This window comes from Aspergillus tubingensis (assembly GCF_013340325.1).
Source record: "Aspergillus tubingensis WU-2223L DNA, scaffold_5, whole genome shotgun sequence".
NCBI lineage: Eukaryota > Fungi > Ascomycota > Eurotiomycetes > Eurotiales > Aspergillaceae > Aspergillus > Aspergillus tubingensis.
In genome coordinates, this window is record NW_023336279.1 from 724,790 (window position 1) to 752,676 (window position 27,887).

General features: G+C 51.1%; 10 protein-coding genes across 10 annotated transcripts; 3 read left to right on the forward strand and 7 right to left on the reverse strand.

The window, feature by feature from the left end:
• Window positions 1-87: 87 nt before the first annotated feature.
• AtWU_03571 (putative glutamine-serine-proline rich protein) lies at window positions 88-1,140 on the reverse strand (the record flags this gene model as incomplete). Its single annotated transcript, XM_035498683.1, has 1 exon — window positions 88-1,140. The coding sequence occupies one exon, from the start codon at window positions 1,138-1,140 to the stop codon at window positions 88-90; it is 1,053 nt and encodes a 350-aa protein (XP_035354576.1).
• Window positions 1,141-2,459: 1,319 nt separating this feature from the next.
• On the reverse strand, window positions 2,460-4,364 carry AtWU_03572 (LipA and NB-ARC domain protein; the record flags this gene model as incomplete). The annotated part of the gene is made up of 1 exon (XM_035498684.1): window positions 2,460-4,364. One exon carries the CDS (start codon window positions 4,362-4,364, stop codon window positions 2,460-2,462), a length of 1,905 nt encoding a protein of 634 aa, XP_035354577.1.
• A 476-nt stretch (window positions 4,365-4,840) lies between these two features.
• AtWU_03573 (RidA family protein) lies at window positions 4,841-5,302 on the forward strand (the record flags this gene model as incomplete). Its single annotated transcript, XM_035498685.1, has 2 exons — window positions 4,841-4,952; window positions 5,007-5,302. The coding sequence occupies 2 exons, from the start codon at window positions 4,841-4,843 to the stop codon at window positions 5,300-5,302; spliced, it is 408 nt and encodes a 135-aa protein (XP_035354578.1).
• A 79-nt stretch (window positions 5,303-5,381) lies between these two features.
• AtWU_03574 (transcription factor domain-containing protein) lies at window positions 5,382-7,578 on the reverse strand (the record flags this gene model as incomplete). Its single annotated transcript, XM_035498686.1, has 5 exons — window positions 5,382-6,111; window positions 6,157-6,305; window positions 6,352-6,561; window positions 6,616-7,419; window positions 7,486-7,578. The coding sequence occupies 5 exons, from the start codon at window positions 7,576-7,578 to the stop codon at window positions 5,382-5,384; spliced, it is 1,986 nt and encodes a 661-aa protein (XP_035354579.1).
• A 1,159-nt stretch (window positions 7,579-8,737) lies between these two features.
• AtWU_03575 (cytochrome P450) lies at window positions 8,738-10,515 on the forward strand (the record flags this gene model as incomplete). The annotated part of the gene is made up of 3 exons (XM_035498687.1): window positions 8,738-8,875; window positions 8,928-9,424; window positions 9,483-10,515. The coding sequence occupies 3 exons, from the start codon at window positions 8,738-8,740 to the stop codon at window positions 10,513-10,515; spliced, it is 1,668 nt and encodes a 555-aa protein (XP_035354580.1).
• Window positions 10,516-11,558: 1,043 nt separating this feature from the next.
• On the reverse strand, window positions 11,559-12,237 carry AtWU_03576 (ribonuclease/ribotoxin; the record flags this gene model as incomplete). The annotated part of the gene is made up of 2 exons (XM_035498688.1): window positions 11,559-11,863; window positions 11,940-12,237. 2 exons carry the CDS (start codon window positions 12,235-12,237, stop codon window positions 11,559-11,561), a joined length of 603 nt encoding a protein of 200 aa, XP_035354581.1.
• A 1,568-nt stretch (window positions 12,238-13,805) lies between these two features.
• On the reverse strand, window positions 13,806-14,491 carry AtWU_03577 (guanyl-specific ribonuclease Po1; the record flags this gene model as incomplete). Its single annotated transcript, XM_035498689.1, has 2 exons — window positions 13,806-14,068; window positions 14,170-14,491. 2 exons carry the CDS (start codon window positions 14,489-14,491, stop codon window positions 13,806-13,808), a joined length of 585 nt encoding a protein of 194 aa, XP_035354582.1.
• A 677-nt stretch (window positions 14,492-15,168) lies between these two features.
• On the forward strand, window positions 15,169-16,051 carry AtWU_03578 (DUF3632 domain-containing protein; the record flags this gene model as incomplete). Its single annotated transcript, XM_035498690.1, has 2 exons — window positions 15,169-15,568; window positions 15,615-16,051. The coding sequence occupies 2 exons, from the start codon at window positions 15,169-15,171 to the stop codon at window positions 16,049-16,051; spliced, it is 837 nt and encodes a 278-aa protein (XP_035354583.1).
• A 659-nt stretch (window positions 16,052-16,710) lies between these two features.
• On the reverse strand, window positions 16,711-24,587 carry AtWU_03579 (putative polyketide synthase; the record flags this gene model as incomplete). The annotated part of the gene is made up of 3 exons (XM_035498691.1): window positions 16,711-16,774; window positions 16,853-23,847; window positions 23,898-24,587. The coding sequence occupies 3 exons, from the start codon at window positions 24,585-24,587 to the stop codon at window positions 16,711-16,713; spliced, it is 7,749 nt and encodes a 2,582-aa protein (XP_035354584.1).
• A 960-nt stretch (window positions 24,588-25,547) lies between these two features.
• On the reverse strand, window positions 25,548-27,517 carry AtWU_03580 (fungal specific transcription factor domain-containing protein; the record flags this gene model as incomplete). Its single annotated transcript, XM_035498692.1, has 5 exons — window positions 25,548-25,715; window positions 25,766-26,386; window positions 26,435-26,966; window positions 27,012-27,267; window positions 27,319-27,517. The coding sequence occupies 5 exons, from the start codon at window positions 27,515-27,517 to the stop codon at window positions 25,548-25,550; spliced, it is 1,776 nt and encodes a 591-aa protein (XP_035354585.1).
• Between the last annotated feature and the right edge of the window lie 370 nt (window positions 27,518-27,887).

The window sequence follows — 27,887 nt, forward strand, 5'->3', positions numbered from 1 at the left end:
CAGATCACCACGTCAGTCAAAGCGTGGGTATTAAAGAACTCTTCATTCAACGTAAGACAACGCTCACAGAAAGTCACGAATTCCCATCTAATCCAGGAACATCAGCTGACCATTCTGGTTCGTAATCCTCTCATCCAGCCGAATCCAGGTGCGATTCCATCCATCATTGCCATCCGCCAACTCCGCCTCCAGCACACGGCCCCCATCAACCAAGCGAACATTTCTAGCAGACGCCGCAAAGTTTCCGTTCCGCTCCCACGCGAACTTTCCCCAGTGGTTAGCCAACACACTGTTCAACGGAAGCACCGAGAGCTGCAGCTCCCCGGACACCCGTCCACAAGCCGCCACCAGATCGTGGTGACTTTCGAGGCGGATATCCCGAGCCGAAGCGGAGAAGTTTCCGCGCAGAGGCGCGCCGTGATGGGGAGGAGGTCTGTGGTGGTGCTGGTGCTGCTGCTGAGACATCCTGTATTGTTCTTCCCTGCGACGCTGTTCTTCCATTCTGCGACGCTCCTCCTCGCGACGACGTTCTTCTTCCTCGTGCTCTTTCTTTTCCTTGTGCTTCTTCACTGCGTCTTCGGCCACGGAGCCCATCATAGCTCCACCGATGGTACCGAGAAAGCCGTGGTTGACTTTGTGTCCTGCGAAGCCGCCAGCTGCACCACCTGCCAGGGCGCCCATGATACCCTTCTCGCCTTCGCCGGCGGCGGCGGGATCGGTGGACGACTCGGGAGAGTATGGAGGGGGTTGCTGGTGGGAGGAGTAGCCTTCATGCTGAGGGTAAGGCGGGTAGGGTCTCGACTCCGAGGGAGGCTGGCCGTACTGTGAAGGCTGCTCGTACTGTGGGTAAGGTGGGCGTCCACCGTAGGATGAGTATTCAGGGTTCTGGTAACCGGGTTGAGGGGACGGCTGCTGGTATGGGCTGTAAGGTCTGTTGTAGCCTCCAGCACCCTGAGGGGGATAAGGAGAAGAGGCACCGTATCGGTCATGGCCGTTCTCGACGGAGGGGGGATACGAGCCGTATCCGGTGGAGCTGGGAGTGTCGACGGCCGGGGATGACCAGGGAGAGGGGTTCTGCTGACGGCGATCAGGGTTGGCGGGGGTGGCACTGCTGCCACCGAAGTACTCTTGAGCTGCCATCGTGAGGTCTAACTGTGTTTGTAGACGGCTAGAGGAGATGATGGAATGTATTAGAGATGCTGGAATGAAGGATGAGAGAAAAGCAAAGAAACGATCAAGAGGAGTGTTGACTTCTTAAGCGGGAAAGCTGTGGCTGTGCGGGGTTGGGGGAGGGGCTGCCTGAGACCCCGCTAACCTGGCCCAGTAAGCGCGAGTCAGGCACCAAGTGGCGCAGTCAAAGGGCGGCGGATTGATTGGTGGAGAGGAGAGCTCTGATGGCTGTTCCATGGGCGGGACTTACTTAGGGCTGACAGGAGTGCCTGCACAGCCCCACTGCTTCTGTGCCTACAAGCTCTTTCACGGCGCTTCGCGGGCTCATCTTCCCTGAAACATACAGGAAGCTAAGTAAGGATAAGACTTTCCGCTTGAATTAGCTGATGTGAGAAGTGTGTATACACTATAATGTATGCCGTCATACGTAACTGATGCAAGTATGGACACTGAATGTTGATTTCATTGCTGCCTATGACCGGATGTGGGGGCTGAATTCTGGGCAAGGGTCTTCGACCATGAATTTTTTACTCATTACTTGGCTTTCCCAGATGTATGACTTCTCTGTCTTTCACCGACTTGAGACAGGTCAGATCGATCTGCTTCCCACTGCACCCAAATCAACTCCCTCCTTCATTACGACAGGGCTGACTAGACTCTCGACTAAAACTAATATCACATGCCCCATGTGACTCAGTTAAACTCAAGTAAAAGCCTATCCCTACACTGTGTTAATCGTCCGAAAATCTCAACATTCACTATCACGTCATAAGACATCATGGAATAACACAGTCATAAGCGAACATTCATTCACAGCCTAGACAGCAGTTGAAAGAAAGCCTAGCCAAGGCATGGATGGCCACAAGCGAGAAACCGAAACACACGGAGCGCACTCTCATTTTCATGAACTCATAAGGGACTTCGAACGGTCCACTTCAAAGCTTGGGTGGAGCGAACACCCTGTTTTCCCTTTCAGGCATAGCTTCGGGGCCGTGGTCCACCGTCAACAGCTGCACCGCCACCGAACATTGATCAGCATTAACGCATGGTTCAATCGATGGTCTGGTAGATGACACCATTTGTGAATGACGGGAACAGGGAAAGGAAAGCATGTCTGTTCTAGGCCTTGCTGTATAGCATGCGCCTCATGCTCGAGCAGATCTTTCAACCTTAGCCATACAATAGGTTTTCGTGATGATAATACTAACTTTAATCACTATGATCACAATTAACATCCACCTCCGATTAAAGTATACACGTTATCTAATGTACAAGAATATATACAGCCATCACCCCCGAGCGATATAAAACCCATTCACGGCAATCTGTTTATCCCTTGCCTCATACGTCGGAGCCCTAACCCCGATCCAATGCAAGGGAACCTTCTCCGCTAGCTTCTGCCCTCGATACTTGACGTTCTCCACACCTTCTCTAGTTCTATCCATCCAGCCTCCACTTCCACTTCCGCTCGCTCCGTTGGTGTTTATAGCTCGCGTCCCCGAGAAGGACCTATCTGCTGCCCAAGCAGGATGTTCGAGAATGCTCTGCGCATACGACATATCGCATGCATCAGCTAACATGGCCGCCTCAGCAGCCGCCTCGCGAGCAGCTATGAGATCCTTTTCTGTCTGGCCTCTAGGCGGAGGTACATCTGGACGGAGAAAACCCATGATCCGAATCTGAAGCTTGGTTTGAGATCGTACCGGCACAGCGGGTTCATCGATGAAGCGGACAGTCGTGATCTTCTGCATAGCGCGCGAGAGATTGACGCGTTCCTGTTGTATCAGATCAAAGTATACAATCGAAAACACGACGCCCTGCCACGTTCCTGAGGCTGAACCAGGCCCTCTCTCCGCTGTCGCCTCAACACCCTCAACTCTCGCCCACCCAAAGAAAAACCCCCGATACCGATCCAGCACCATATCAGGCACTTTACCTACCCTAAACCGAAGCCCATCACTATCTCCCACCTCCACCCTCGCCGTAAGATATACCGGAAACGGTGCCTTCGGCCCCTCCTCCAGCGCAAGCTGATACCCTGCTTGCACATCCCTCAACCCATTCCCATTCCCACTCCCACTCCCTCCCCCATCATCATCATCCCCACCAACCCCCAACACCGACCCAACCCTATCCCCGACCCCACTAACCGAAACCGCCGTCTCCGCCGCCGTTTGCGTCACCCAACTCGGCTGATACGGCTGCACCTTACTCTGCACGGCGGCCGTAACCGGCGCCACGACCGCCTCAGCAGCAGTCTGAACATACATCCCCAGCACCATAGCCCCGACCTCCAACGGCATAGTCGACAAACTAGCCCCCCTACACGAACTAGGACTCAAACTGGTCGACAACACCCGAAACACTGGACTATAGCACATAACCTTCCTCCTATTCTCCCCATCCCCACAAAGCACAAGCTGGAAATACCCATCCCCGGCCTCAACAGGGATCCTCACCACCATCGTCTCGCGCAGCACATGCTGTCTCTCGCGCCCCGTCGCCTTCTTGCGAAATTTTCCAATGTCGCGCTGCCACGCGCGCTCATCCACCGGGTCGACTTGCTGCACGTGCACGGGGAGCGTCGGGGTGACGTTTAGCCAGGAGTCGGTGAGGCCGAGGAATGCTTTTGTTTTCATTCCAGTTTTGCCGCTCCAGCCTTTGCTTTGGAGGTAGAGTGTGCGGGTTGGTGGGAGGGGGGTGTCGGAGAAGATGGAGATGGTGACGGAGGTGGTGCTGCCGCGGTAGAAGACAATGCCGGAAGAGTGTCGCAGGATGGTGGTGTGTTTTGTGCTGCTTGTGGGGTGCGTTATGAGGCCGCCGAGGAAGTGGGTGGCTTCGTTGTAGGCCTTTTGGGCGGTGGAGGGGCCTGTCGCTGTTGGGTTTGGGGTTGTTGCGGAGCGAGGAGGGGGCGGTGGTGGTGGTGGGAGAGGCGAGGGGGTACGACTTGGATAGGATGGCTCATTGTGGGTGGTTGCAGAGCGGACAGGGAGGGGTGGTGTGTAGGGTGGTGGAGGGCGATGAGGACGTGGTGATAGTGGTTGTTGGTGGACTTGGAGTTGCTGCTTGGAGGATATGCATGGCTGTGGCGGTGGTGTTGGTGAAGGCGATACCGTTATGACGCCGCGGATGGTGCCGTCCGGGGAGGTGGTCTGGGGTAAGGGTTTGCGCTTTATTCCTGTGTTGGTGTGCATGGTGTGGTGCACCACTGGAAAATTGGGGTTATCTAGTAATCATTATGATTCAGTGGGAATGGTCAGGAGAAAAGTCCCCTGGACCCCTATTGCGATGGTCTGGATCGAGTGATGATGTCGATCGGATGCCGCGGATGTGATGAGTCAGCAGGCGATAAGATAAGATGGTTTGACAGGTGGGGATCCTTAGTCTGCAAGAAAATGTTAAAGACTTACCTATGGCATTGTTGGATGTATTAAAGCATAGATAATAGAGTGTGCATCGTTTTGCTAAGCCATTAATTAGTTCAGCATCTGTGTAGTGGTATTGCGTAATAGTAATATTGTAATCTCCCCATCATGTGGCGGTTGCATCAAACGGAAAGTATATTCCGCTGCGGCGAAGACATATAAGGAACTTCAGCAACCAGCAACACGAAAACCGTAACCATCAGCTGTGCCCTCAAGCTTGCTACTCTATCTACTAATCTTTCAAAATGTCCCACCTCACCTATTATAACTACGAAGGAGTTGGAAAAAGGAACCAGCAAAAGTTCAAATATAGCCAAGCTGTGCGCATAGGTGATCGCATTGAATGCTCTGGACAAGGTATTCCGAATTCTTGCATATATGGACACTGGGATCAATGATTAACCATTACAGGCGGCTGGGACCCAAACACTGGGGAGTTCTATAAAGAGATCAACGAGCAGATCGACCAGGCGTTCAAGAACGTCGAGCTGAATCTGAAGAACGCTGGCGGCAAAGGGTGGGAGCAGGTCTTCCGCGTGAACTCGTACCATGTCCCCATCAACAACGAAGCGCTGGATGCCATGGTTAGAAACTTCAAGAAGTATATGCCAAATCATGAGCCCCTTTGGACTTGTGTGGGCGTGACGAGGTTGGGGGAGGATGACATGAGGGTTGAAATTGAGGTGGTGGCGCATGATCCGAAATAGTCTGTGATCAGAAAACTCGGAAACAGGGCTGAGCCAAGCGGCTTATTATGATCGAAGGCCATGTATATAATGCGAACTATCATGCACGGTCCCATGTGGCCTGGTTCAACAAGTCAAAGTATCCGTAGTCATCTGGTAGTTGGCTCCAAGCTGCGAGATCAGTACCGAGCATATCATGCAGCTCCGGAATAGCCCCGTTATTAGTAGTGCCAAACATATCGAAGGCATTGTGTGCAGGATCATGGATGTCAAGGTCAACCGCAGTGATGTTACCATCCTCGGGTGACACCTCGTTCGGCAGCATGGGACAAAGCTTCCTAAAATTACTCGCAATATGTCGTGCGGGTTGCCATGCCCTAGACAGTCCATCAAGTGCAGCAAGACATATTCGCAGCTGGTTGCGCTTAGAAGGACAGTCTGGCTCCTCCAGAATGACCCGAGCTGCTGATAGCGTGCTATGCATGGCTGAAATTGGACTACGTCGGAAATTGCCAAATGTCCGGCAGTATTTCTGAGCCACCACACACATTGTCTTAGCGGAATCCCTGCATACGGTTTGAGCCTTCTCCATCGTCTTAGTCCTTGTATCAGGTGAATCGTAGTAGCAAGGGTCCATTAGGAATGGTTTGGCTAGTAGAATCTTAGTCGTATGATATACCATGTGAAGGGTATATGCCTGAGGCACAGGGTTGGGACGATCGATCCTGAGGTGCTGAGGAAGATCGTAGAACCAAGATTTTAGTGCGAGAAGGTTGGATTCGAGAAATTCCGGCCGCTCCATCCCCTTCACGAGTGGCTTGGGCCCCCACCTTTCTTGGTCAGAACGTTGTTAATGTACTTGGGATGATACTTACATTGAGAGTAGGATATTCTCGGTGATTTTACAGAGTCCGATCAGTGCTCTTTGCAGAGGGACCACTGTTTTTCGGATCTCCGGAGGTGTCTCCACGGTCTCCGCGGAATCGTCCATATCCGATGGTAACTCGACAGCGCCTTGCTGATCCTGCGCGCTGTTAGCGAGAAAAGGAGGACGGCATAAGAGAACTGACAAGCATCGAGCATATCCGCCCCGTATAAGTAGCGGAAAGCTTGTCATGACAATAGAGTGTCCAATAAATTTGCCTTCTCAAGCGTGCCTCCCTGGCTGATATAGTGACCGTACTTGCAAAGCCTGCCGGATCCATGTTCAAGCCCATGTCAAGACATAGTCGGTCCGCCATGCCATGGTGTAGCCATCCAGCAGCATCTTTGCCGATTGCCTATTCGCCTTTATAAGTCACAGATTCTGATTGCATTTGAAAGAGAGAACCCACAAAGTAGACCATGCCAATGACTCCTAGAGCCTGAATAGTGACAAGAGTAGGGTTTTCCATCTCTAAGTGTAGAAGACTCTTCGCTTGGGAGAGTAACTCCAGACCGGCTGAGTTTGGATCATTGGAATCTAATCGGACTTGCAAGCTATCGGAATATCGAGAGCCTAAAGCGAGAATAGAGTAGTGAAGCAGTGGACTCCAGTATTTTCCCAGAGAGTTCATGCTCTCCCTGAATAGAGTCTCGTCGACAATGGGATACCATGGTTGTTCCCATGTAAAGTAAAGATTAATGAGCTCGTTCTGTAGAGAGATAGGGATTTCGTCGATCATTGGACTAGGTACTGTCAGACCGAGGTAGTCATCGATGCTATTGAGCGCAGCATCCGCCTGGGGGTCATATTGTGAAGTTTTTCGGTTTCCACCGCTCGACGGAAGGTCCTGGAATCCCAGCCGCCCACTGGTAGGCCCGAAGTACCGCATCTCCCCATCTTTGTCAAAGTTCAGTGACTCGTCCAGCGAAAGTTGTCCTTTGAGAGATTCACATAAACTATCCATCGCGGTGCATGTCTCGTCTATTTTTTCATTTACCAAGAAGCTATCCAAGCCTTTGCCAGGAGGCTGCGAACCATGATCTATGGTGTTGATACCGTGCTGGTCTAGCAGCTTCTCCAGCGATTCGATACGCTGCCTAAGGAGTAGGACGTACGACTTAGAAGCCGGTCGGCGCCCATCTTCAGTGCCTGAATATTGACATGACACATTCCACTGAAGGCATCTGGAGCATGACGGTTTTACTCCGTCACACTATAAGAATTAGCGATCGTACCATAGTGAGCTAGGTCATGATTGTTCTCTACTTCGAGGTTTTACCTTAGCTCGCCGCCGACGGCATTCTTCGCACGCTTTGGTGGTGTATTTACCACGAGATTTTGCCCTGCTTCTCCCATCCCGTGATGAATCCATTGCAAACTAGAGGCTTTACATAGTTTAGTTGGAGATGGAGGCTTGATGACATTACAGAAGGTCGCAGCCCATCGTCGATGAAAACTGGGTCACTGTGGGGAAAAAACCGGTCAATTTGTCAGCATGAGCATCACAGCCATCTGGTTAGTTAATCGTTGAAGCCCTGAATGACTTCAACGTGGTGTTATCTTAGAACTAGTTGATTTCAGTTGGATAAATACTCTAATTCATTAGTGGGTGAATCACAAAATCAAAATCATGAGGATTTATACTGTTTGAGTTAAGTCAATCAATTTCTTAGCCTTGGATTATTTGGCACAGCCAATTAGCTAGTGGATGTCAGCCGCAGAGAGAAAGCTCCGCGCGTAATTTCTTCCACGTTGTACAAGGAGTATATAAGTGTAATGAATTTTGCCAACTAACATCCAAGTTCACTCGTAAGTCTTGGAGATGGCCGTTGGAGTAACTGTTGGCCGACCTTCCTGGTGGCGCTGGTTGGCTTCGCATGCCGTCCCGGTCGGTGAAATACCTGCATGCATTAATCTTGACAGACGGCGCTCATCAAGACGGCTTCATTATCCCTGTCCACAGGGAATTGTGACCCTAGCGTCACGAAACAGCCCCTTTTCCTGTCCTGAATCTGACCTCAGATGTGATAAGCATCGGTATTTCCCGGAGCCATGGCTTGGAGCTCGTGGCTCGCACGGACAGCTCATGTCTACCACGCGTTCCCCGTGAACGCGGATAGATCCATCTGGGGGCGCAACGTCAATCACCGGCGTCGGAGACTCCTTCCCGCGCTTCAAACCGTCGTAGTGCTTAGCTTCTTAGTGCTTAGCTAGAGTTAATACTCCATGTTATAGCACCCACAGGGCAGGCGCAAGGCTGGTACCGATATCTTACAATACAGGCTGTGCTAATTCCCTGCACTGGGCTGGGCATTAACCCTAGAAACGGCCACTTAGCGCCCTGCGTTGGCATCTATTCCCTGCTAGTTACACCCTTAGGCACCCTTAGTTACCCCAACTAAATATTCGCCAGTGATATAAACGGCTTTTCCAATGCCCATCATAATCATCCCTTAATCCCATTCTTCTTTTTTCTTTTCCTCATCATCCCCCAATCTTAAACCTTCCCGCAGCTCAAGCTTTCCTCCCCAATGCAAGGTTTCGACTTCCAACGGGAAGGCCTTACCGGCCGCATCGCCATGGCTTTGGCGGCGGTATGCCTCATCTCATTCTTCTACAAGATGGTCAAGACACGACTGTTCATGTATCGTCTCAAGAAACAAGGAATGGTATGTGAATTCATCTTGGATACGTCGATCTCGACTAACAGACTATCTAAAGCCAATGCCTCCCTGGGACCCCATCTTCGGACATCTGCGAATTATGCCCGGTCTTGCCAAGAAGTGTCCCAGTGATGCCATGCAATCTCAGTCGTTCGCTATCCTCTCAATGGAGTACCCAGGACTGCAAAACGGTTTCTATATTGATGTTTGGCCATTCATGTACCCAATGTTCGTCTGCACCACTCCGCCACTCGCCGTGCAGGCCTGTCAGACCTACAATTTGACCAAACCAACCGACCTCCTGGCTGGATTTATCAACCCAATGGCGGGTGGAGATAATTTCTTCACGACCAATGGTGCAGTGTGGAAGCGTGATCGCGAACTGTTCAACCACGCTTTTAGCATGGCAGCTGTGCTGGGGCATGTAGACTACATCCTAGAGGAAGCAGAGATCTATGTTGAAATTCTTCGGGAGCATGCCAAGAAGGGCGATACGTTCTCCATGGACGATCTTGCCTGTAACTATATGATGGATGTAGTTGGCAATGTCGCACTGTAAGAACAACCGCATCGTGAACATGTCTGGTGATTACAGCCACTGACAAACTAACAGGAACACTCGATTCAACTACCAAACCGGCCACAACCCCATCGCCGCCGCAATGCGAAGCACCATCGAGCTCGAATGCGGTCGAGAAGGAGAGAACAACCCCTTGCGACGCTGGAACATTCACCGGCTGTACCGTCAATGGCGAAACAGCAAGATCATGGACCACCATATCGGCCTGGAACTCGAAAAACGCTACCAGGAATATTTACAACACGAGCAAACTTCCAAGACCCGCGGTAAATCCATCATGGACATCGTGATCGCCGAATACATGAAGAACCGACCCGCAAGCCAAACCCAGATCTCGACCCTAGACCCCGAATTCAAAGCCTGGGCCATCATCCAAATTCGTCTCTTCCTCTTCGTCGGACACGACTCAACCGCCGTGACTATTATCTACTGCCTTTACCTCCTCTCCAAATATCCCAACACCCTCGTCAAGATCCGCCAGGAACACGAACAAATATTCGGCCCCGATACCACGACCGTCGCATCACAAATCAGGGAACACCCCGAAAAGATCAACCAATTGTCCTACACCACCGCTGTCATCAAAGAAGCACTCCGTCTCTTCCCACCAGCAAATGACATCCGATGGGGCCGTCCAGGCATTTCACTCACTGACACCCACAGCACCGATGGACGGACCTTCCCTGTAGATGACTGCCCCGTCTGGATCGTGCATACCGCTATCCAACGGAACCCAGGGTACTGGCCCCATGCGCACGAATTTTTCCCCAATCGCTGGCTCGTTGAGCCGGGGCATGAGCTCTATCCGCCTACTGGTGGATGGCGGCCCTTTGAGCGTGGTGCACGAGACTGTGTGGGGCAGAACATGGCTATGTTGGCTATTAAGATTACTCTGGCTATGTTGGTGCGGGAGTTTGATTTTGATAGTCAGTATGAGGAGTGGGATCGTAAGAATCCGGCGGCTGGCGCGGTGCGGACTATGTTTGGGGAGAGGGCGTATATGGTTGCCAAGGGCGCGGCGCATCCGGCTCAAGGGTATCCGTGTAAGGTGAGGTTGGCTGTGTAAGTGGTATGATTGTTTGACATGATATGTACATTATAGGTGATTAAGATTGTGTCTGTAGACGAATCATTTGGTTGAAGGGTTTCTATTGTAGCATGAGTTTAAGTAGATGTTAAAGCAGGGTGTAGAATTGCCGACTATCCTGTATTAAGATTATAATAAGCCGTGTAGAAAACCGCCATATACTCTTGGTCTGACTGGAGTGGGTAAAGAAAGATAACAGAAGACCTGATTCAGATACATGACTCCATTGTAGGCTTTGTTAACAACCGACTAATATTGGGTTTGTTGCATGTGAGTGAGCTGAGTTGCAGGCACAATGAACTACCGGCATTGATCTTCCTCCACCAGAAATGTCCCAACTAAAAAAGCGTTTATGCTAGAAACTGCTCTAGCAATTAGAATCTTCCTCCTTTTGACCACTTTCATCTCCCGCAAAGAACCAGTTAACCCCACCCGTATACAATTAATAATCGCTTGTTGCGTACCAATGACTATATATCCCAGAGCGTCAATCGCATTCACTGCCACGCCTGTATTGACACCAGCATGTCTTCTATGGAGAGCAACCATTTATTCTATCATGAGGATAAAGTCTTGCGGACACACAGCGTTAGGGGCAGCCGTGCCGAAGGTCTCCGAAGGTCCTTTCTTTTGTCCATCGTTTGCTCGAAGAATTAAACATATATCCATAGTAGGCGTCGAGAATACCAATCAAGGAACTCCAGGAGACGGTTAAATAACTTAATTGCAACTAAGAGTTGCCCAAGCTGGTCAACATTGATTTAGTTACGTGTACTGCTATCTTCTATTCCTTTGCAGCACAACTAACTGACACGAGGCGGTATAACTTTCAAAAAACACTTCAACCATCACTAATTGTTCAATACAAGACATATGATACAGGTGTCGCCCTAAAGATCCACAAACCCAACCTTCTTTCCTCCGGCAATTGGGGTACCATCTCTTCCAGCGTGCTCGGATGTCGCGCAGGCGGCCCTCTATGATAGCGTATTGCTGTCAGGGGCGCTGCAAGCGGTGCGTCTCTAGTGGGAGCCGGTCTTGGTACTGGGCTTCTTGCTAGACTTCTTGCTAGATTTGCTGCCAGAGGAGTTGCCAGAGGAGTTGCCAGAGGAGTTGCCAGAGCTGCTGCCACTATTATTTGTAGTAGCATGCACAGTAGCAGTGGTAGTGGCTCTGGTAGTAGTCGTCGTAGTAGTTGTGGTGGTAGGACTGTCCTCAATATTACTGCATTTCTTGAAACCATTGCTTAGACCCGGAGTATGATACAGCGACCCGAGATAGTCGCCATTCCCTTTCATGATAACACGGTACTTTCCCGGTGCGCCACCTTCCTCAGATGTATTAGCACAATCCCATACATTGGAACGGAGAGTTCAAGAAAAAGCAATATTGGGGCTGCTTACCTGTATATGTACCACCCGAGACCAACGGATACTCTTTCATATTTTGAGCATTAAAGAGGCCTTCGTGGTTTGCATAGGCCGATGGATATCTCCCACCACCGCCATTTTTGGACTGGTTGATGGCGTTTCTGATATCATTTATGGTGAACCTCTTCCCATCGCAGTCAACATCTTTGATTGTTTTGCGGGCGCGGGTAACAAGAGTATTAGGCTCATCAGCCGTTGGGTTGGCGATGGGGCTAGCGACTGCAGTGAGAGCCAGGGCTAGAAAAAGGGTGGGCTTGAGACTGAAAAGCATCTTGACTTATGTTCTTAACTGGAAAAAAAATGTCTGAGTTGAAAAGAGTGTGTTGACGGAGATTTGTCCAAATGAGAGACTGGTATTGAAAGTAGGAGAGAATTGTTGAGTGAGTGACTTGATTGCGAGATGAAAATTTGGAACGGTGGTGCAAAGAGCCAGTCTTTATACCCTTCTCTGTGACTGTATTTTGCCATGTACTACTATGACTGAGGAGGTTGAGCCCTCAAAAACGGTTTTCAGCCCCAAGGAATGTCTCAGTTGTCTATAGAGTATACAACCTCGCTTAGCTATGTATATCCGCATGGTGGGGGTTAGAAGGGGGCCAAAAAGAGATTAGACAGTTGCCAACTGGACCGAACCGAAGATCGTCTCTGCTAGTAGAATCCCGGTGCACTGAGATTCATCTACGAAATGGGGGCCGGGCGATCTTTGACGCTGCAGCTTACGGGCCAACGGTGCCACCCGCACACATTAGGACCCCTTTACTATGAAAATCGCCTGGCGAATGCGGGGTTTGATCCTATATAATGTGGGGTTGTCTCACAGTTCGTATTCTTAATATAGGAAACAAATGTTCCATCTCCCCTCCAGGAGCGCGAAGGTGGCCTGTTGGAAACAGTTGGCTGGTCAGTTTTTTAGTGCTAACCGCTTTCCACGCAGCCCCAACGCCCTTCATTTTGAATCGATCAAATCGTGTCGTGATCCTTCTTTATTCCACCCCCAACATCTACCCCTCATCATGGAGGACTTCGCTGAAGAATATCTTGCACGACCGGAATATCAAACTATTACTGAATTAGTACAGGATCCTGATAGACTATGTTCAAGAATCGGATGTATATGGTTGCCAATGGCACGGCACATCCAGCTCAGGGATGTCTGTGTAAGATAAGAGAGAAATTATGATATATATGATTCTGTGGTAGATTTTGTCGGGAATGGAGTATTTTCCATTCTGGAAGAATATGATAAAAAACTTATGTTGTTATTGTAATAATTAATGAGGGTATACCTAAGCTAAGTAGAGTACATAAAATAGAAAATGTACATGTACTATAGCTACTCTAACTAATACATCACTATGAATCTGCCTCTTGCTTGGCCATGCTAACGCCTTGCCTGCTATGAACTCATGCAATCATGCGAAGAGATTGAATATGGTTACTCACTCACTGTGCGATATTAGGTATTGCATGAGCCTTAGAACGCTTGTACAGTATTTAAATAGTCAGATATAAATATATACAATCTGGAGCTATCGATATAATGAAAGAAACTTAGATTCCTCGAGATAATACTACCACCATTGATTTAATGAAACAAGTGTCTCTCTATTTAATCTTCTCTTTTGATACTGAGACTCAGTGGATGTAGGTCTATGTGGAAAGAACTGCACCAGGGCTATTTTATAACTGCTCAATCATACAAAACTAAAGTACAGGACCCATGGCTATGTCAGCTCCGCTATTCAATCTCCCCACCATCCTCTGTTGGAACATCTTCCTCGATGGTCTAACGGTCGTGACTTTCACGTACCCCTTCGTAGGCAGTGAAGCAAAATCACTTTAGTGGCTGCCAGTCTTCTTACCTGACTTGCTGCCAGACTTGTTGCCGGACTTGTGACTCGTGTTACCACTGCTAGCCTTGGTAGTAGCAGTGGTGGTAGCCTTAGCAGTAGTAGTGGTGGTAGTAGTTGTTGTGGTAGGAGTGTCCTCAAGATCCTTGCACTTTTTGAAACCACCACCCGCGATGTGATAGAGTGATCCCTGGTAGGTGTACTTTTCGTTCATGATGACGCGGTAGCTACCCGGTTCTCCGGCAGTCTTCTCTGTTACAGTTCAAAGCTTGTTAGTGCATGCTCGCCTACTCGAATACGAGCCAGTGGACAGCAAGAAAATGCAAGACAGAAGCAGAAATGGGGTAACTTACTTCCGCTATAGGTTCCTGAGACCAAGGGATACTCATACAGGGTGCTGGTGGAGCCAAAAATGCCCTCGCCATTGCCGTATACCGCTGGGTACTTGCCATAGGCCCTGGCGTTTGTCTCCCTGCCCTTTTCAACCACCTTGGATTGTTCAATGGCATTATGAATGTCTGCTTTAGTGAACCTAACTCCGTTGCAATCGACGTCTTTCCTAGTGGCGCGGGCGACCAGGGTGTTGGCATCATCGACCGTCGGGTTAGCGATTGGGCTGGCAATCGCAGTGAGGGCTAAGGCTAAAAGAATGGTGGGCTTGATGGTGAAAAACATAGTGATAGAGTGAATGTATTCAGTTGGGGGGTTGCTTGAAGGAAAGACTTGTAATCAAAGTATGAAAGGGATTGTTAAGTGAGTGACTGAGCTGATGACGAGATGAGGACAGGAACAATGTTGCGAAAGGGCAGACTTTATACCCTACTGCATGCTTTGGATCATACCATGAGCTATAGAAGCCAAAAACGTTGAAGCTCCAAGAGCGTCTTCTCGGCCCCCAAGAAGTGTCTCAGAAGTCTATATGGTATACGAAGTCGCTTAGCTATTTATACTCCCGTAATGGGGGCCATATTGGGGCCAAACAGTATAGGACTGCTACCAGCTAAACTAGAATGAGAGGCCGACATTCGGGTAACGGTGCATCTGGATCTCCTTACCAAAGTGGGGGCCGGGCCATCTTGGAGGCTGCAACGGCATCTCCCGCACATGTTAGGACCCTTTAATATGAAAATCACCCGCCAGATTCAGGGACCTGATCCTTTGAAAAGTGGGGGACCCCACAAATCTGATTTGTGTGACTAACATAGAAGGCTGAACTCGATCTCGTTTTCGAAACGGTTGGCTGATCAATTCATTAGTGCTGACCGCTTTCCAACAGACCCCACGCCCATTATTTAAAGCACTCCAAGCGTGTCTTCCACCTTGTTTTCCTCCAGAACCTCAAAGCCACCATCATGGAAGAGGCCATCAGGGCAGAGCTCGGCGAAGACCTCGTTGTGCGACCAGAATTCAGAGTCATTGATGACTTGCTTCAGAATCCCCATATTTCACCCACTGAGGCAGTCCAACGGCTTCTTCGGGTACGCGAGAACCTACACCATGGACAAGAACCCCCATCTGAAATTGATGGCAACCACACATGGTTCACCATGCTCCTGCTCGTAGAGATCATAAATCTCACACCACCTGCAAAACAGCGCAAGCTCGTTGAATTTATTGCTGAGCTTCAACGTGTTGACCTTACCGATCCTGCTACCGGCCAGTCGCCCACGGCGATCGACCTGAAACTATGGACGGAGCTTCCATACCTCGAACTATACTTGGCTGATATGTATGGATTCAGATTCAAGGCTGGTACGTCTATTTCCCTCATTAATCAACCCGTGATTAACTCTATCAGAATATGCCCGGCAGGTCGATGAGGATCCCCAGACGGAGTATCCTCCAAGCAAGCTTCAGGAGTGGGAGAACCGGAATGCTTTTATGGCGCAGCTTACTGCGAAGGCAGAGCACCTCCGCCATCCCATGGATGTATCTCTGTATGCTCTGTACTCGTGCCGATCGGCATTCGAGGAAGGGCCGCTGATAGAGGAGGCCGTGCGCACAGCGTGTATCTGGTATATCCTTGCGGGCCAGCGTGTGTGGGAGAATTGTCAAATCGGACGGGAATATGGAGATGATGATGATCCGCCTCCACGCCGGCGCTTTAGTATGGAAAAGTGGCGCATTTGGAAAGACGGACTGAAGGCGGCACAACTGGAGTTTCCCAGGGAAAGTACACAGGAGATGATACGGAAGGCGTTGGAAGAGATTGAGAAAGTGGAGCGGGGAGAGTGAGGTTTTCGGGAAGGTGACGGATGAAAGTGTTCCGCTGGATATTAGCTCGCTAATCAATCAAGGCACATCATGCCCTGAATATTGAATGTGCAGGAATTTTCCTTTTGCTTATTTTATTTTACAACCAGCAAGAAACTTCCGTGATGTAGGTATCAACGGCATGTGATGCATCTGTAACTCGACCAGGGCGCATATCAACACCACGGTATAGTCATGGCATGAAAGCTTTCGAGTGGTGGTTAGTACAACTTGCAGAAGGAGACAAGGACACAACTTGGGTATCCTTATATCAGGGACAATTCCGGAAGTGTAGGAATCCAGGGGAAAAATGTATGAAGGAGCAAGGTGCGTAGGAATTTGTGAAGCTGGAGGCAAGTAGGGTCAGCGAGTAAGTTGCACAGTAACAGCCAGACCCACGGTGTGCCCCACACAGGGATCCAGGGAAGACTTCATCGAAGGCCGTACAAAAGATAATTTCGTTGGCCTTATTATGTGGCATTCTATGATACATATCACTGACTTTCTGATTGAGTATACCGCTCAGGGTTGCCATGAAGGTGAACCGGAAGACTTTCCCGAAGCCTTAGGCAGACTATTTGGCCTCAGGCTATAGTACCGAAATAGGCAGGAACTCTGCCGATCATCATGTGCAGCCTTTCCTAAAGCGGAAGGCGGAAGCTGTGACAGGAGCCCATCACAGCAACAACGCGATATGCAAACCGTCTGCGAAGAACGCACGTCTCTACACATAATACCCTCTTTCAATGCAAAAACCCTTTTTGCCTCCATTTTTGAACATACTGTCGCACCACCTCCTCGCTCACAGGGCCCAGTGCTCGTAGCGAAGGCGACCGTTCGCGTGCACGCGAAGTGTCCAGCAACAGTCCCCCGCACGACATGCGCTCAAAGTTATCCCTCAGCCAATCCGTCATCATACTGGCAGGATTGTCTTCTCGCATTCCGGGGAAATCTTTGACTCGTTGGATCCATTCGGGAAATGGAATTATGTTGTCCGGTGGAATGTTCAACTCTAGCGCCAGAAAAATTATCATATCAAACCATGACTGACGCGCCGCATTATCAATGTGATATACTGAGTGTGGATTCTCTGTAAAGAGTAGGTCTAATAAAGTGGCTGCAACAGCATCTACCGGTGTCCAGGATAGCACTCCATCCAATGAAGGGAGGATCTTCAATGTTTGGGCGGATTTAAGGAGAGCCGGAAAGTGCTCTGCAGCATTCCAGTACCCACTTGTCGACGCTCCTGCTATTTGTCCGGGCCTCACTACCATTGCATTGAATCGGTGAGGGTGTTGACACAAGGTCCTATGGAGAATTTGCTCGCAGACAAACTTGGCTTCCGCGTAGCCGTTAGTCAATGCCCAGTCGATCGTGCCGTGGCCTTCCATGACAGTTGCCTCTCCAGTCAATAATGGCCTATGACCGACTGTTCCGATGGATGATATAAATTGGAATCCAATGCGGTCGTCGGGCAAACGAAGAGAAGATATTTCAGACGCTAAATCAACCAAGCTTCTCATCATCCGAAACTGCGATTCGAAGGCCGCTACGCTCTTTGCTCCATTCATGGGCCAAGCGTTGTGGATAATATGCGTTATAACTCTCTTCAAAGTGTTATACTGCTCAGTTGGAAGTGCTGAGAGTGACTCTCCATCTTCCACAGCATAAACTCTCACTTTGCCCCACTCGTCTGCAGTCAAAGATATATCGCGATCGGCCAGAGCTCGTCTTTGCCGCTGCATGGGTAGCTCCACACCCCCTCTGTTGATGCAGAAAATGCGCTCAACTTCCTTCAACCGAGCCAGGTGTGCCACCAGATGACTACCCAGGCTGCCAGTGGCTCCAGTGAGTAGCACGCTTATAGGGCCTGGAATAGTCTCTGCACCAGGTACAGGCACTGTGAAACCTTCAATAGCGAGCGAAATATATTCCTCAGTAATTTGTCTACGAGTGGCAGAGTCAATCCCCGCGAGAAGATCCATTCCTATTAGTTTCGGGCCCAGAGGCAGACGTGCTCTTTGATTTCCCGCGCATGTAGCGAAAATGATGCGTTGAACGCTCACTTCTGGTGAATTGCCATCTGTCCAGTCGACATGGCCGTACCCAACGGCATGCAAATCTGTCTCCCAGCGTTGCTCGCTGGTAATGGCATGAGTGCGGCCGTCATTGAACACCCACCAACCGCGAAAGAGTCCGAATACTATGTCAATGGCAAATTGCGGTCGGGTCATCTCCAGCATCATGACCACTCCGTCGGGCCGTAATGCTTCTCGCATATGACTAGTAGAGACTTGCAGGTTTGATGTCGCATGCACAGCATTGCTTGCGATAATGATGTGCTGAGTCCCAGCTAGATCATCGGCTGGCGCCTTCTCTATATCATGCACTCTAAATTTTACAAATGAGTAGTCTTTGAACCGCCGACGGCCTTGAGCCAGGAAAGCAGGCGATATATCGCTAAACGTATACTCAACGGCAATTCCAAGTTTACCGAGACCTGGAAGCAGCCACTTGGTACCACCCCCAGTACCGGCACCCATCTCAAGGATCCTCAGTGGCCCTCTTGAGTTTTTGTCAAGTTTACTCGCCAGACGCTGGATAAAATTCAACATTTGCCTGTACCCGGTGACATTGTGAGACTCATCGCCGTACATCCAGGAAACAAGTTCTTGTCCCTCTTTGGTTCCGAAGATAAGCTGAAGGCCGTCCTGGTCACCGCGCAGGACAGAAGCCAGCTTGCTCCCTGTATAGAAGGCAAGCTTGCTAGCACCTGCGAATTCAGGATAGCTATGGTTGATATCTTCTAGAATTGTGGCACTGGACTTGTCAGTCCATGCGACTCCTGTGCGGATCGCGACCGTCTCTTCCATGTCGACAAGGCGGGCTTCTTCTAGCCGTCGGTATAAGTAGTCGACCAACTCCTGATGCTGGGGGTCATGGGGGATGCGGTCAAGGCGTGCTCCTGGCTGCGCAATGCGGATGTACGAGCCTAGAGCCTCGAACGCCTCTAGCGTGAGGGTGACGCAGAGCTGCATTTGGAGAGGGTTGAAGCTATGGACGCGCCCACTGCAGTGATTCTCCGATAGGAACTGATCGGTCAAGGCTTTGGTTTCACCAAAAGCCTTTAGGACAATGTCTTCAGGTAAATGAAGTTCTGGGGGGTCTGTGCTGGCGCTGGTGTTTGTTTCTGAAGACACGTCGACCGAATCGGTATCTTGGCCACCTCTGTCGGATGTAGTGCTGCTATCAATGCTCTCTTCTTGGTTATTGATGTCTAATCCCATCGATTTCTGCACCGCACAGACAAGTTCGTGGAGTGTCTCTGTCTCCATCAAACCTGTTGCCGACAGGGTACAGTTGAAGGCTTCCTCCAACTCCCGCGCCAATTCCATCGCCATCAAAGAATCCACGCCCGCATCTGCTATGTTATTATCATCGCGAATCTCGCTGGGGTCTACGGCGCAAAAGTCAGCCACCACCGATTTGATGCGTGCGGGCAGATCCGCATTCTTGTGTTTCTGTTTCCTATCTGCCGGTGGTTCTCGATCCTTCTCATCTGAAGCAAACGCAGAGGTCGCCACAGATGTAACGGGGTTGACCTGGGAATCGCCCAAGTTCAACCTGGCAAGGATCTTGCAGAACATCGCTTTGGGCACACGCGAGTATTTCATGCCGATGAAGATCTCCACCAATCGACCACTGCAGGGTTCAAAAACAAAGATATCGCTGGTATAAAAACCATCCGATCGCTCATGTGTCGCTAAAACATCCCATGTTTCCGGTCGCGGTGTCGCCGGGTCCGCGTACATCGGCGTGCGCATCCACCCCTCCATACCACTGGCGATATAGATGTCCGATGGTGACCGGTCCGTCATGCAATTCACCCAGAACCCCCCAACCTGGCTGAAGGAGTCGCAGAGGAATGTGTCGGCCCAAGTCTCGGCTGAATAATTCTTGACAATGCGCCCGGCTGACTCGTTTCCCTTACCTACTAGCTTGGTCACCCCGCGATATTTCTCAGAATAGTCAACGACTTCAGAGAAGTATCGGTAGATATTGCGGCCTTGCAGCACATCATCTACACTTGGGTCGTTGAGAAGTTCCTGACAGCGTCGATGATTTATCAGGCGACCGTAGCGAGCAAACTCGGCAGAAAGCTCGGCGTCGTCGGGAGCAAACATTTTGATCTGGGCGACGCAATGCTCCAGTTGAGAGCGAGCACCTTTCTGGCTATCTTCGCTCATGTACTTCACATCCCAGATGGCCTTCTCCTTGTTTTGCGCATGCAGCAGGATATAGACATTTCGACTGTCAAGCCCAAGTGGTGCATCGCTTGTTACATTCCGCACTTGTGGAATCTTCCCTCGCCCTTCTGGCAGGCTCCGCAGTGCTTCTACAACGTTGTCCAGCATATGCGATGCTGGAGCGAGAGGAGCCGTCTGCGCGCCTACATGACCGGATAATGCTTCTTTGTACTTGAAGTGGGCGGTGTTGACGCAAAACTTGGCGATCAGCTTAGCTTCATCTTGGTAGCCAAGAAACTCCAGTGTCTGGTCACTTTGGGAATTGGTCTGTTGATGGGTGACTATCGGCAACGGCTTATTATCAATCCAATGTCTACTCTTCTCGAACTGATACGGTGGCAATAACACCATGCCGTAATCTGAGGTTTGGGTGAAGTGATACGCCCAGTACGTGGTGGGAACTCCCTCTTTCCAAAGGCCTATCGTGGCGTCCGTCAAGTCGCGGATACCGTTATGCCCCGTGACATTGACAGCCTGGAATCTATAATTCGTGCTAGAGGCTTCCAATACGCGGCTGACCATTAGCGTAATGGTCGATCCGGAACCCGCTTCTAGCCAGATACAAGAGGGGTATTTTGCAGCCAGACGCTCAACAGCATGGCTGAAGTACACAGGATGGCGTAGATGGTCGCCCACTATACATTTAGGTGGCAAACCGGATACTGCATGCTCTGTCGCGCGTTCTAGGTAGATGTTCGGCTCGCTGAGCGTCAAGTCTTGCGTTATTTTGTGCAGATCAGACATCAGCGGCTCAACTAATGTGCTATGGAAGGCATTGGTGACATCTAGTCGCTTCCATCGGAGACGCAAGAACGTGTGGTGCGTCGTGAGAGTCTGCTGGACTACGTTTATTGCTACTGTGGGACCAGCAAGTGTGAAGCTACGAGGACCATTAAAGCAAGCAATGCCTACGAGGTCTACGCCGGTGCTTGTTGCCTTTTCAGACTCGCTCAGAAGACCGTCGATATCCACCCGGTCGCCTTCCACCGCGATCATCCCGCCGGGATCGGTGCCCCAGTTATCTCGGATGAGACGAGCGCGGCGGGCGATTAACGTCAATGCATCTTCAAGAGATAATACTCCAGAAACGCACATGGCTGTGAGCTCGCCGAAGCTGTGGCCGACAACGGCGGAAACGGGGGCACCGCAGTCCATCCAAGAGCGCGCGCACGCGTACTGCAGTGAGAAGAGCTGTGTTTGCAGCTTGACGTGGTCTGTGATCGGGGTGCGCTCGAAGATGCCGGGATATAGGCTGGGATAGTTGGATAGCCGAAGTAGACGGTCGCATTCGTCGAGATGGTCGCGAAACACGCGCATGGTGTCGTAAACGGTGCGGTCTAGGCCCACGAAGCTGGACACTTGGCCTCCGAAGCAGAGCACGATTGGGGATACATGCTTCTTTGGCGGGATGAACTGTGTGTCCTGCCCGTCGGCTACAGATGCTAGTTTTGCATCGAGGTCATGTATCGAGGAGCAACTGAAGACAAGCTGGCAGTCCAACGTCGGATTGGACTGACGACAGGCGCTTAAGGAGATGTTAGCCAGGGAGGAGGCATGTTTCGAGGACAGTGCCTTTCTCTGCAGAAACTGCTGCAGTCGTCTCGCGTAGTCCCTTACTCTGTTCTCATCCAACCCGTACAACCTAAATGGCAGAGCAAGACCCTGTGCATGAACAGCGCCATCTTGCTTCGCAGAGACGAGAGCCTGCGTAACCACAACAGAGGCATTCGACCCACAAGCCCCATAGTTATTAATCAACGCGACGCGATACTCCGCCTCCCAACTTTCCAACGCGGTCGGAATTTGAATCATTCTATCAGCCTTGATATGCGGGTTCAACTTTTCAAAGCCAGGCTGCGGGGGGATCTTCCCCTCATGAATCATCAGCAGCACCTTTACCAGCGCCACCATCCCCGACACACCCTCCGTATGCCCTACCAACCCCTTCACCGACCCCAAGGACAGCCTTCCCTTTCTACTCAGACTCCCAGCCATCACCTCACTGACACTGGCATACTCCGCCGGATCCCCTGCCTGCGTGCCCGTCCCATGCGCTTCCACAACCGACACATGTCGTGGATGAATCCTTGCTCGTCTCGTAACCTTCCTAAACAACCCTGCCAACGATCCCGCATGCGGGAGCACGACAGGAGTACAACTATCATTTTGCTCGACGGCTGTACCAGCAATAGTTCCTAGAATATGATCCCCATCTCTAACCGCATCGGACATTCTCTTGATGAAGATCGCCGCGACGCCTTCGCCCCGACAGTACCCGTCCGCCTTGGCGTCGAATGGTTTGCATGGCCCTGTTTGAGAGAGGAATGACGCGCCGTTCAGATTGTCGAACCCGAGGGGACTGGTGATGCAGTTTGCTCCGCCGACTAAGGCTGCTTTGCAGTCGCCGTTGAGGATGGCTCGGCACGCATGGTGTAACGCGACAGTGGACCCGGAGCACGCTGTATCGATACATAGAGCTGGTCCGCGCCAGCCGAAATAGTGACTTAGTTTGCCGGCTATGAAGCTCCTCAGCAGTCCTGTGGCGGCGTAGGCGCTGGCTGGGTGACAGTTGACGTTGTGTTCGTAGTCGACGGTGCAACAAGACACGTAACATCCGATATCTTTGGTGCTATTCATGTTGTGAGAAAAGTATCCCGCTTGTTCTAGTGCCTGGTACGCCACCTGAAGAAGCAGCCTCTGCTGGGGATCTTGGGCCATCACCTCGCGGGGTACCTTTTTGAAGAACTTGTGATCGAAGGCATCGATGTCGGCAATGAAATTCCCCAACCAGGGCCGAGTCGTGGCATCTGGCCGCCACGGCGTCTCGTAATCTTTGTACCGCTCCTGCGGGAGTTCCCTGTGTTGGGACTTGCCTGCGCAGAGCAGCTGCCAGAACTCGTCGAGGTCGTCTGCGCCCGCGACGCGAACCGCCATTCCGACTACTGCAATATCGTCGTCATATATGCGAGGCGGGTGCAGTGGTGAGACGATGCGGGGGTAGATGTCGAGCTGGAGGTCGTCGAAGTGGATGATACGGTCGCGTAGATTGCGGTGGAAGGAAGGGGGGATGCAGCGCTCGTGGCCGAATTCTATCACGATCGCGTTGGTGCTTTGTAGATGGGAGTGGTATATTGATGAGAAGGTCTCATACCAAATGCACTGCTGGGAGAGGATGGATTGTAGGACGAGGCGGTGGAGGGGACCGGAGTGTATAGGCTCGCCTGTGATGTTTGGCCATGTTTGATGCTTAAGCTGGGATGCGTCAGGTAGCTGCAGCGTAGGATGTGCATCGCAGAGAGCGTAGAGTGCATCGAGGGTATCACGGTGTCCGGACCAGTGATACCGGCCGTTAAAATCGATATGGGATGCCGACAGCCCAGCGTCGCGCAAGGCTTGTAGTAGGGAAGAGAGACTACTCCTCGGAGCCATAATCGTGCTACGATTATCGTCATATCGAACAGTGACGTACGCCTACCAAGTCAGTATATCCCCACCACGTCCCCTAAATCAGAAAGACCTACCTCAGGAAACCTTCCCAGCACCCCCTCCAACACACCCTCATCCTCTCCATACCCAACAGTAACAGACGTAAACCTCCTCTCGCTCTCCATCGCATCCCCCATAACCCCCAGCAACATCGCCAACCTAACCCCAACCGCCCCCCAAACCTTCAACCCATCTAGCCCTTTCCCTTCAGCCACGGTGGCAGCCGCCACAGCAGCGCTCAAAAACCCAATACAAAAGCCCACAATCTCCACCCCTACCCCATCCCCATCCCCTTTATCCCAATCCCGAAGTCTTAAAAGCTCCCCAAACTGCACCAAATGCCCCACCATGAACAACGGCGCATGCAACACATACGGCAGGGGGAACCACTCCTCTTTAATCTGCACATTAGGACCTAGGATCCAGCGGCGAAGTTCGCGGAGCTGGGACTCTGCGTTTGGGAGGCGTTGTCGGAGACAAGGGATGTAGCTGTTAAAATGGTGGATATAATCTGGAAGTGAGGCGAAAGCGTCCAGTACCCAGTGATTTTCTGGGTTGGAGTGGATGGTGTCTCGGAGGAGGTGGAATTGGGTGGGTGTGAACGTGGGGGATTGGCAGCCGAAGAGGAGGATTCTTTTTTTCATGGATTGTTGGATTTGGGTGAGAAGGGTAGTAGTATGTTGGGGATGTTGTTGTTGTTGGGGTGGAGGAGGATTGGTGGGCATGGCGATGTTGATTGATGGCCTTGTTTTGGAAGATCGGTCAATACCAACCCGTTATCCCGTTAACCGGTTATTCAGTTGGGTAGGCAAATGGGTACTTTGGAAATAGAGAAGCCACCCAAGCACTCGTATTCGTGATCAAGCCTAACTTAGCATTTGCTAATTTGTGCCCTAAGAGCCAATAAAGAGTTCACAAGGCTGGGTTATATTGAGACAGCTCGTATATCGTTGGATATGACAGACGCATTTGCTTTTTTATGCTGGTCTTGGCTCAACGTCGGCCGGAGTTAGTTAACCGGGTTATCTCTTCGGGTAAGCGTAAGCATCACTGTGTCTAAGGTTAGTTAAGAAAGCGGTGGAAGAGTACGATGAATACGACACTATGGTAAATTTGGTCGGTTGTACGAGTGACCACGACGGGGCTTTTGTTTTAATGAGCGGTCAGAAGGGGGGAGATAGTATATTCTAGGCAGAGGATTGGATTGGATGGCGGGGGAAAGGACGGCGGAGTTATTGAGGGACGGAGTTTCCATAGTGGTTAGTGAGGGTGGTTATGGACACGGTGTAGAATAGGGGTTAGCTGTTAAATGCGTTGAAGTGGTTTAAATAATGGGATTGTGAATTATATTATCTTTCTATTTGACTCGAGAAAGTAGGTTTCTTGTTCGTCTACTTTCTCTTCTGCTTCCTCTCGCTTTCTTCTGCTTCCCCGCCATGAACCAGCACGGATGATACCATTAGCAAATGGTATAGTAATTAACCTTTTGTCAAAGTTCGCAGATGACATATCGCAACTGCTTCGCAAAACCCAATCAATGTCCAAAGAATGAAACCCGAGTACTCCCTGCTTATCCGGTCCGACCAGTCGACTACACCGAACGCTACCGTACCATACCCTAACCCCTTGAAAAGAATGACAATATCAAACTGCAACAGAACAACAAAAGAAATCAACGATAGATGTTATTGAACCGACAACGGCGGACTCTGCACGGGATTTTTCACCCTATCCAGATCATGCAGGCTCTCGACCAGTTCATGCGTCATCATCTCGAACGATGGATCGAGATACCCGTGCGACGAGAAGAACTCGGTGCACATCATCAGAGGGATCGGCGTAAGAGGATGCACCTATGACCATTAGTTTCTAGCTCCACTACCATAGGGGCATGACGAATTACCTTAAAGTACCCCAGTTGCCCCTGCATCTTCACCAACCCCACTACTTCGTGTGCCGCCAGAATACATACCCGCTCAAACTCGATAATCCCCAGCAAGTGATCCCCGGATTTCCAGGTAATGCTCTCGAGTACACTGTGCAGGAACAGCACCATGCTTTGGGCCACGATGCGGGCGAACATCAGCATGGGATCGACATGCGGGTAGCTGGACAAAGTGGCAATGCGGTAGGTAAGCAGTTCATGTAGATAGTTGTGTCGCGTCCAGAAATTGTCCGAGGGGATGTGAGTAAAGTTGGGCGGGTGGATTTGCTCGACGGCTACGGTTTGGCGGTGGGTGAGAGCGCGGCCGACGATGGTGGCGATGAGGATGAGTTCGGTGAAGGAGGAGAGCGGATCCGGGAGGCCGAGGGTGGGAGTGGCAGTTGGAGTAGGTGGTGGAGGGTGAGGGTGAAGAATTTGAGAGTGAGAGGATCGGCCAAAGACAGTGGGTGAGGGCATGGTGGTTGCAGTGGGAATAGGAGAAGTAGGGGCAGAAGGAGACATGACATCGGACAGGTAGGACGTCAGGGTGGGCTGTCCAGCTTGGAAGTCTTCTTCCGGGCAAGGGAGGCGTGTAGTGATCTGTAACGTTAGAAGTGTTCGTAATCAAGAATAGGAGAGGGCACTCACCAACTGTTCATCCAAGGTGAACGGCAAGCCGTTGTGAAAACTGATAAACCGGTCCAGGCTGTAGGCCATCCAGAACGTCCGGCGCTGCTCCTCCAGCCCAATCCAGTCCACCAGCACCGTCTCATGCTCACGCGCCATAGTAACTGGACTATTCGGGTCATCCAGCTCATACAGTCGCATCCCCAGGACCAACCGACAGCATCGCCCCGTACTCATCCATGCCTGCAGCGGCGATTGCTGCATGTATTCATAGATGCACACGAGGATCCACGCCTGTGCTGGCTCGATTCCGGGCGCTGTGTCCGTAGGAGGTCCTTGGAGGTCCAGCGAGTCGAGCATCCGGCGAGTCTCTGCATACAACCGGTCACGGAGAGGCTGAAATTGGGCCGACATACTGGCCGCCAGCGTCCACATGGCATACTGAAGGCAGGTCTGCGCTTCCGTCTTCTTAGGCTGCTTCGCCCAGGTGTGGTAGCGCCAGCGTTGCAAAATAGGGGCGAAGGGGTGCACCCGATCAAAGTAGAGTTGGTCCCTGCACCAGTTAGTGGACATTCCAAATAATCCAAGAAAAGCGTACAGATCGGCTCGCATCAAGTCAGACACGAGGCTGGAAGGCCGGTTCGGAGATTCGGGCGATCGCGGAGATCGCGTCCCAGTCCGGCGGTCCTCGCTGGACTGATCGGGCATCGTTCCTGAGATCGAATCGGGCAGCGGAGGCAGGTCTCGTAGCGGATCTTCTTCACTGTCACAGTCAATGACCGTGCCGTCAAAGATACTGGCCATCTGGTGGTTGATTTCGGGGTGTTGGTCGGCCAGACATCGTTCCAGTGCGGCTGAGACGATTAGTCTCTGTCTTTGGGACGTGTATTCAAAGCACTACCTACCAATTCGTGTGCGAAGTGTTCGTAATTGTCCCTTGCGGGGACCCCGGGGTAGCCTCGTCGTATTGATTTTGCACTCGATGCCTGTCTCGAAGCAGACCTGACACTGGGGACGTCGTCGGTCACAGCGAACCTTGCGACGACGACATTCCTCGCAAGCGGATCCCGGTCGCTGGCGGGAAATAGTAGGAGTCGAGACCATCCTAGCGTTGATGGTTGAAGGGGGTGAAGAGACAAACAGACAGGAAACTCTCAGTTCGCAGAGGGATTGGGGCTGGGGTGGAAGTGTGGCCTAGCACTTATAGCCTGTAGGAGTCGAGGCTGCAGCGGCAACACACCAGTAAAAATCAGAGGAACAACCAGGAGCAGCAGCAGCAGCAGCTTATGTGATGAACAGGCGCCGCCGTGATAAGATCCAACGAAGAGGATCGACCCGCGATAGCGTGCTGAGAGGGGGGGATGGAGACTAGAAGGTTGGCAGGCGGCAAAAGACCCAGTGCAGGAAAGGCAGTAATGGAACCACCGTGGCTTGCTTTGCTTTTGTCTATTAAGCTCATAGGCACGGTCAGAGG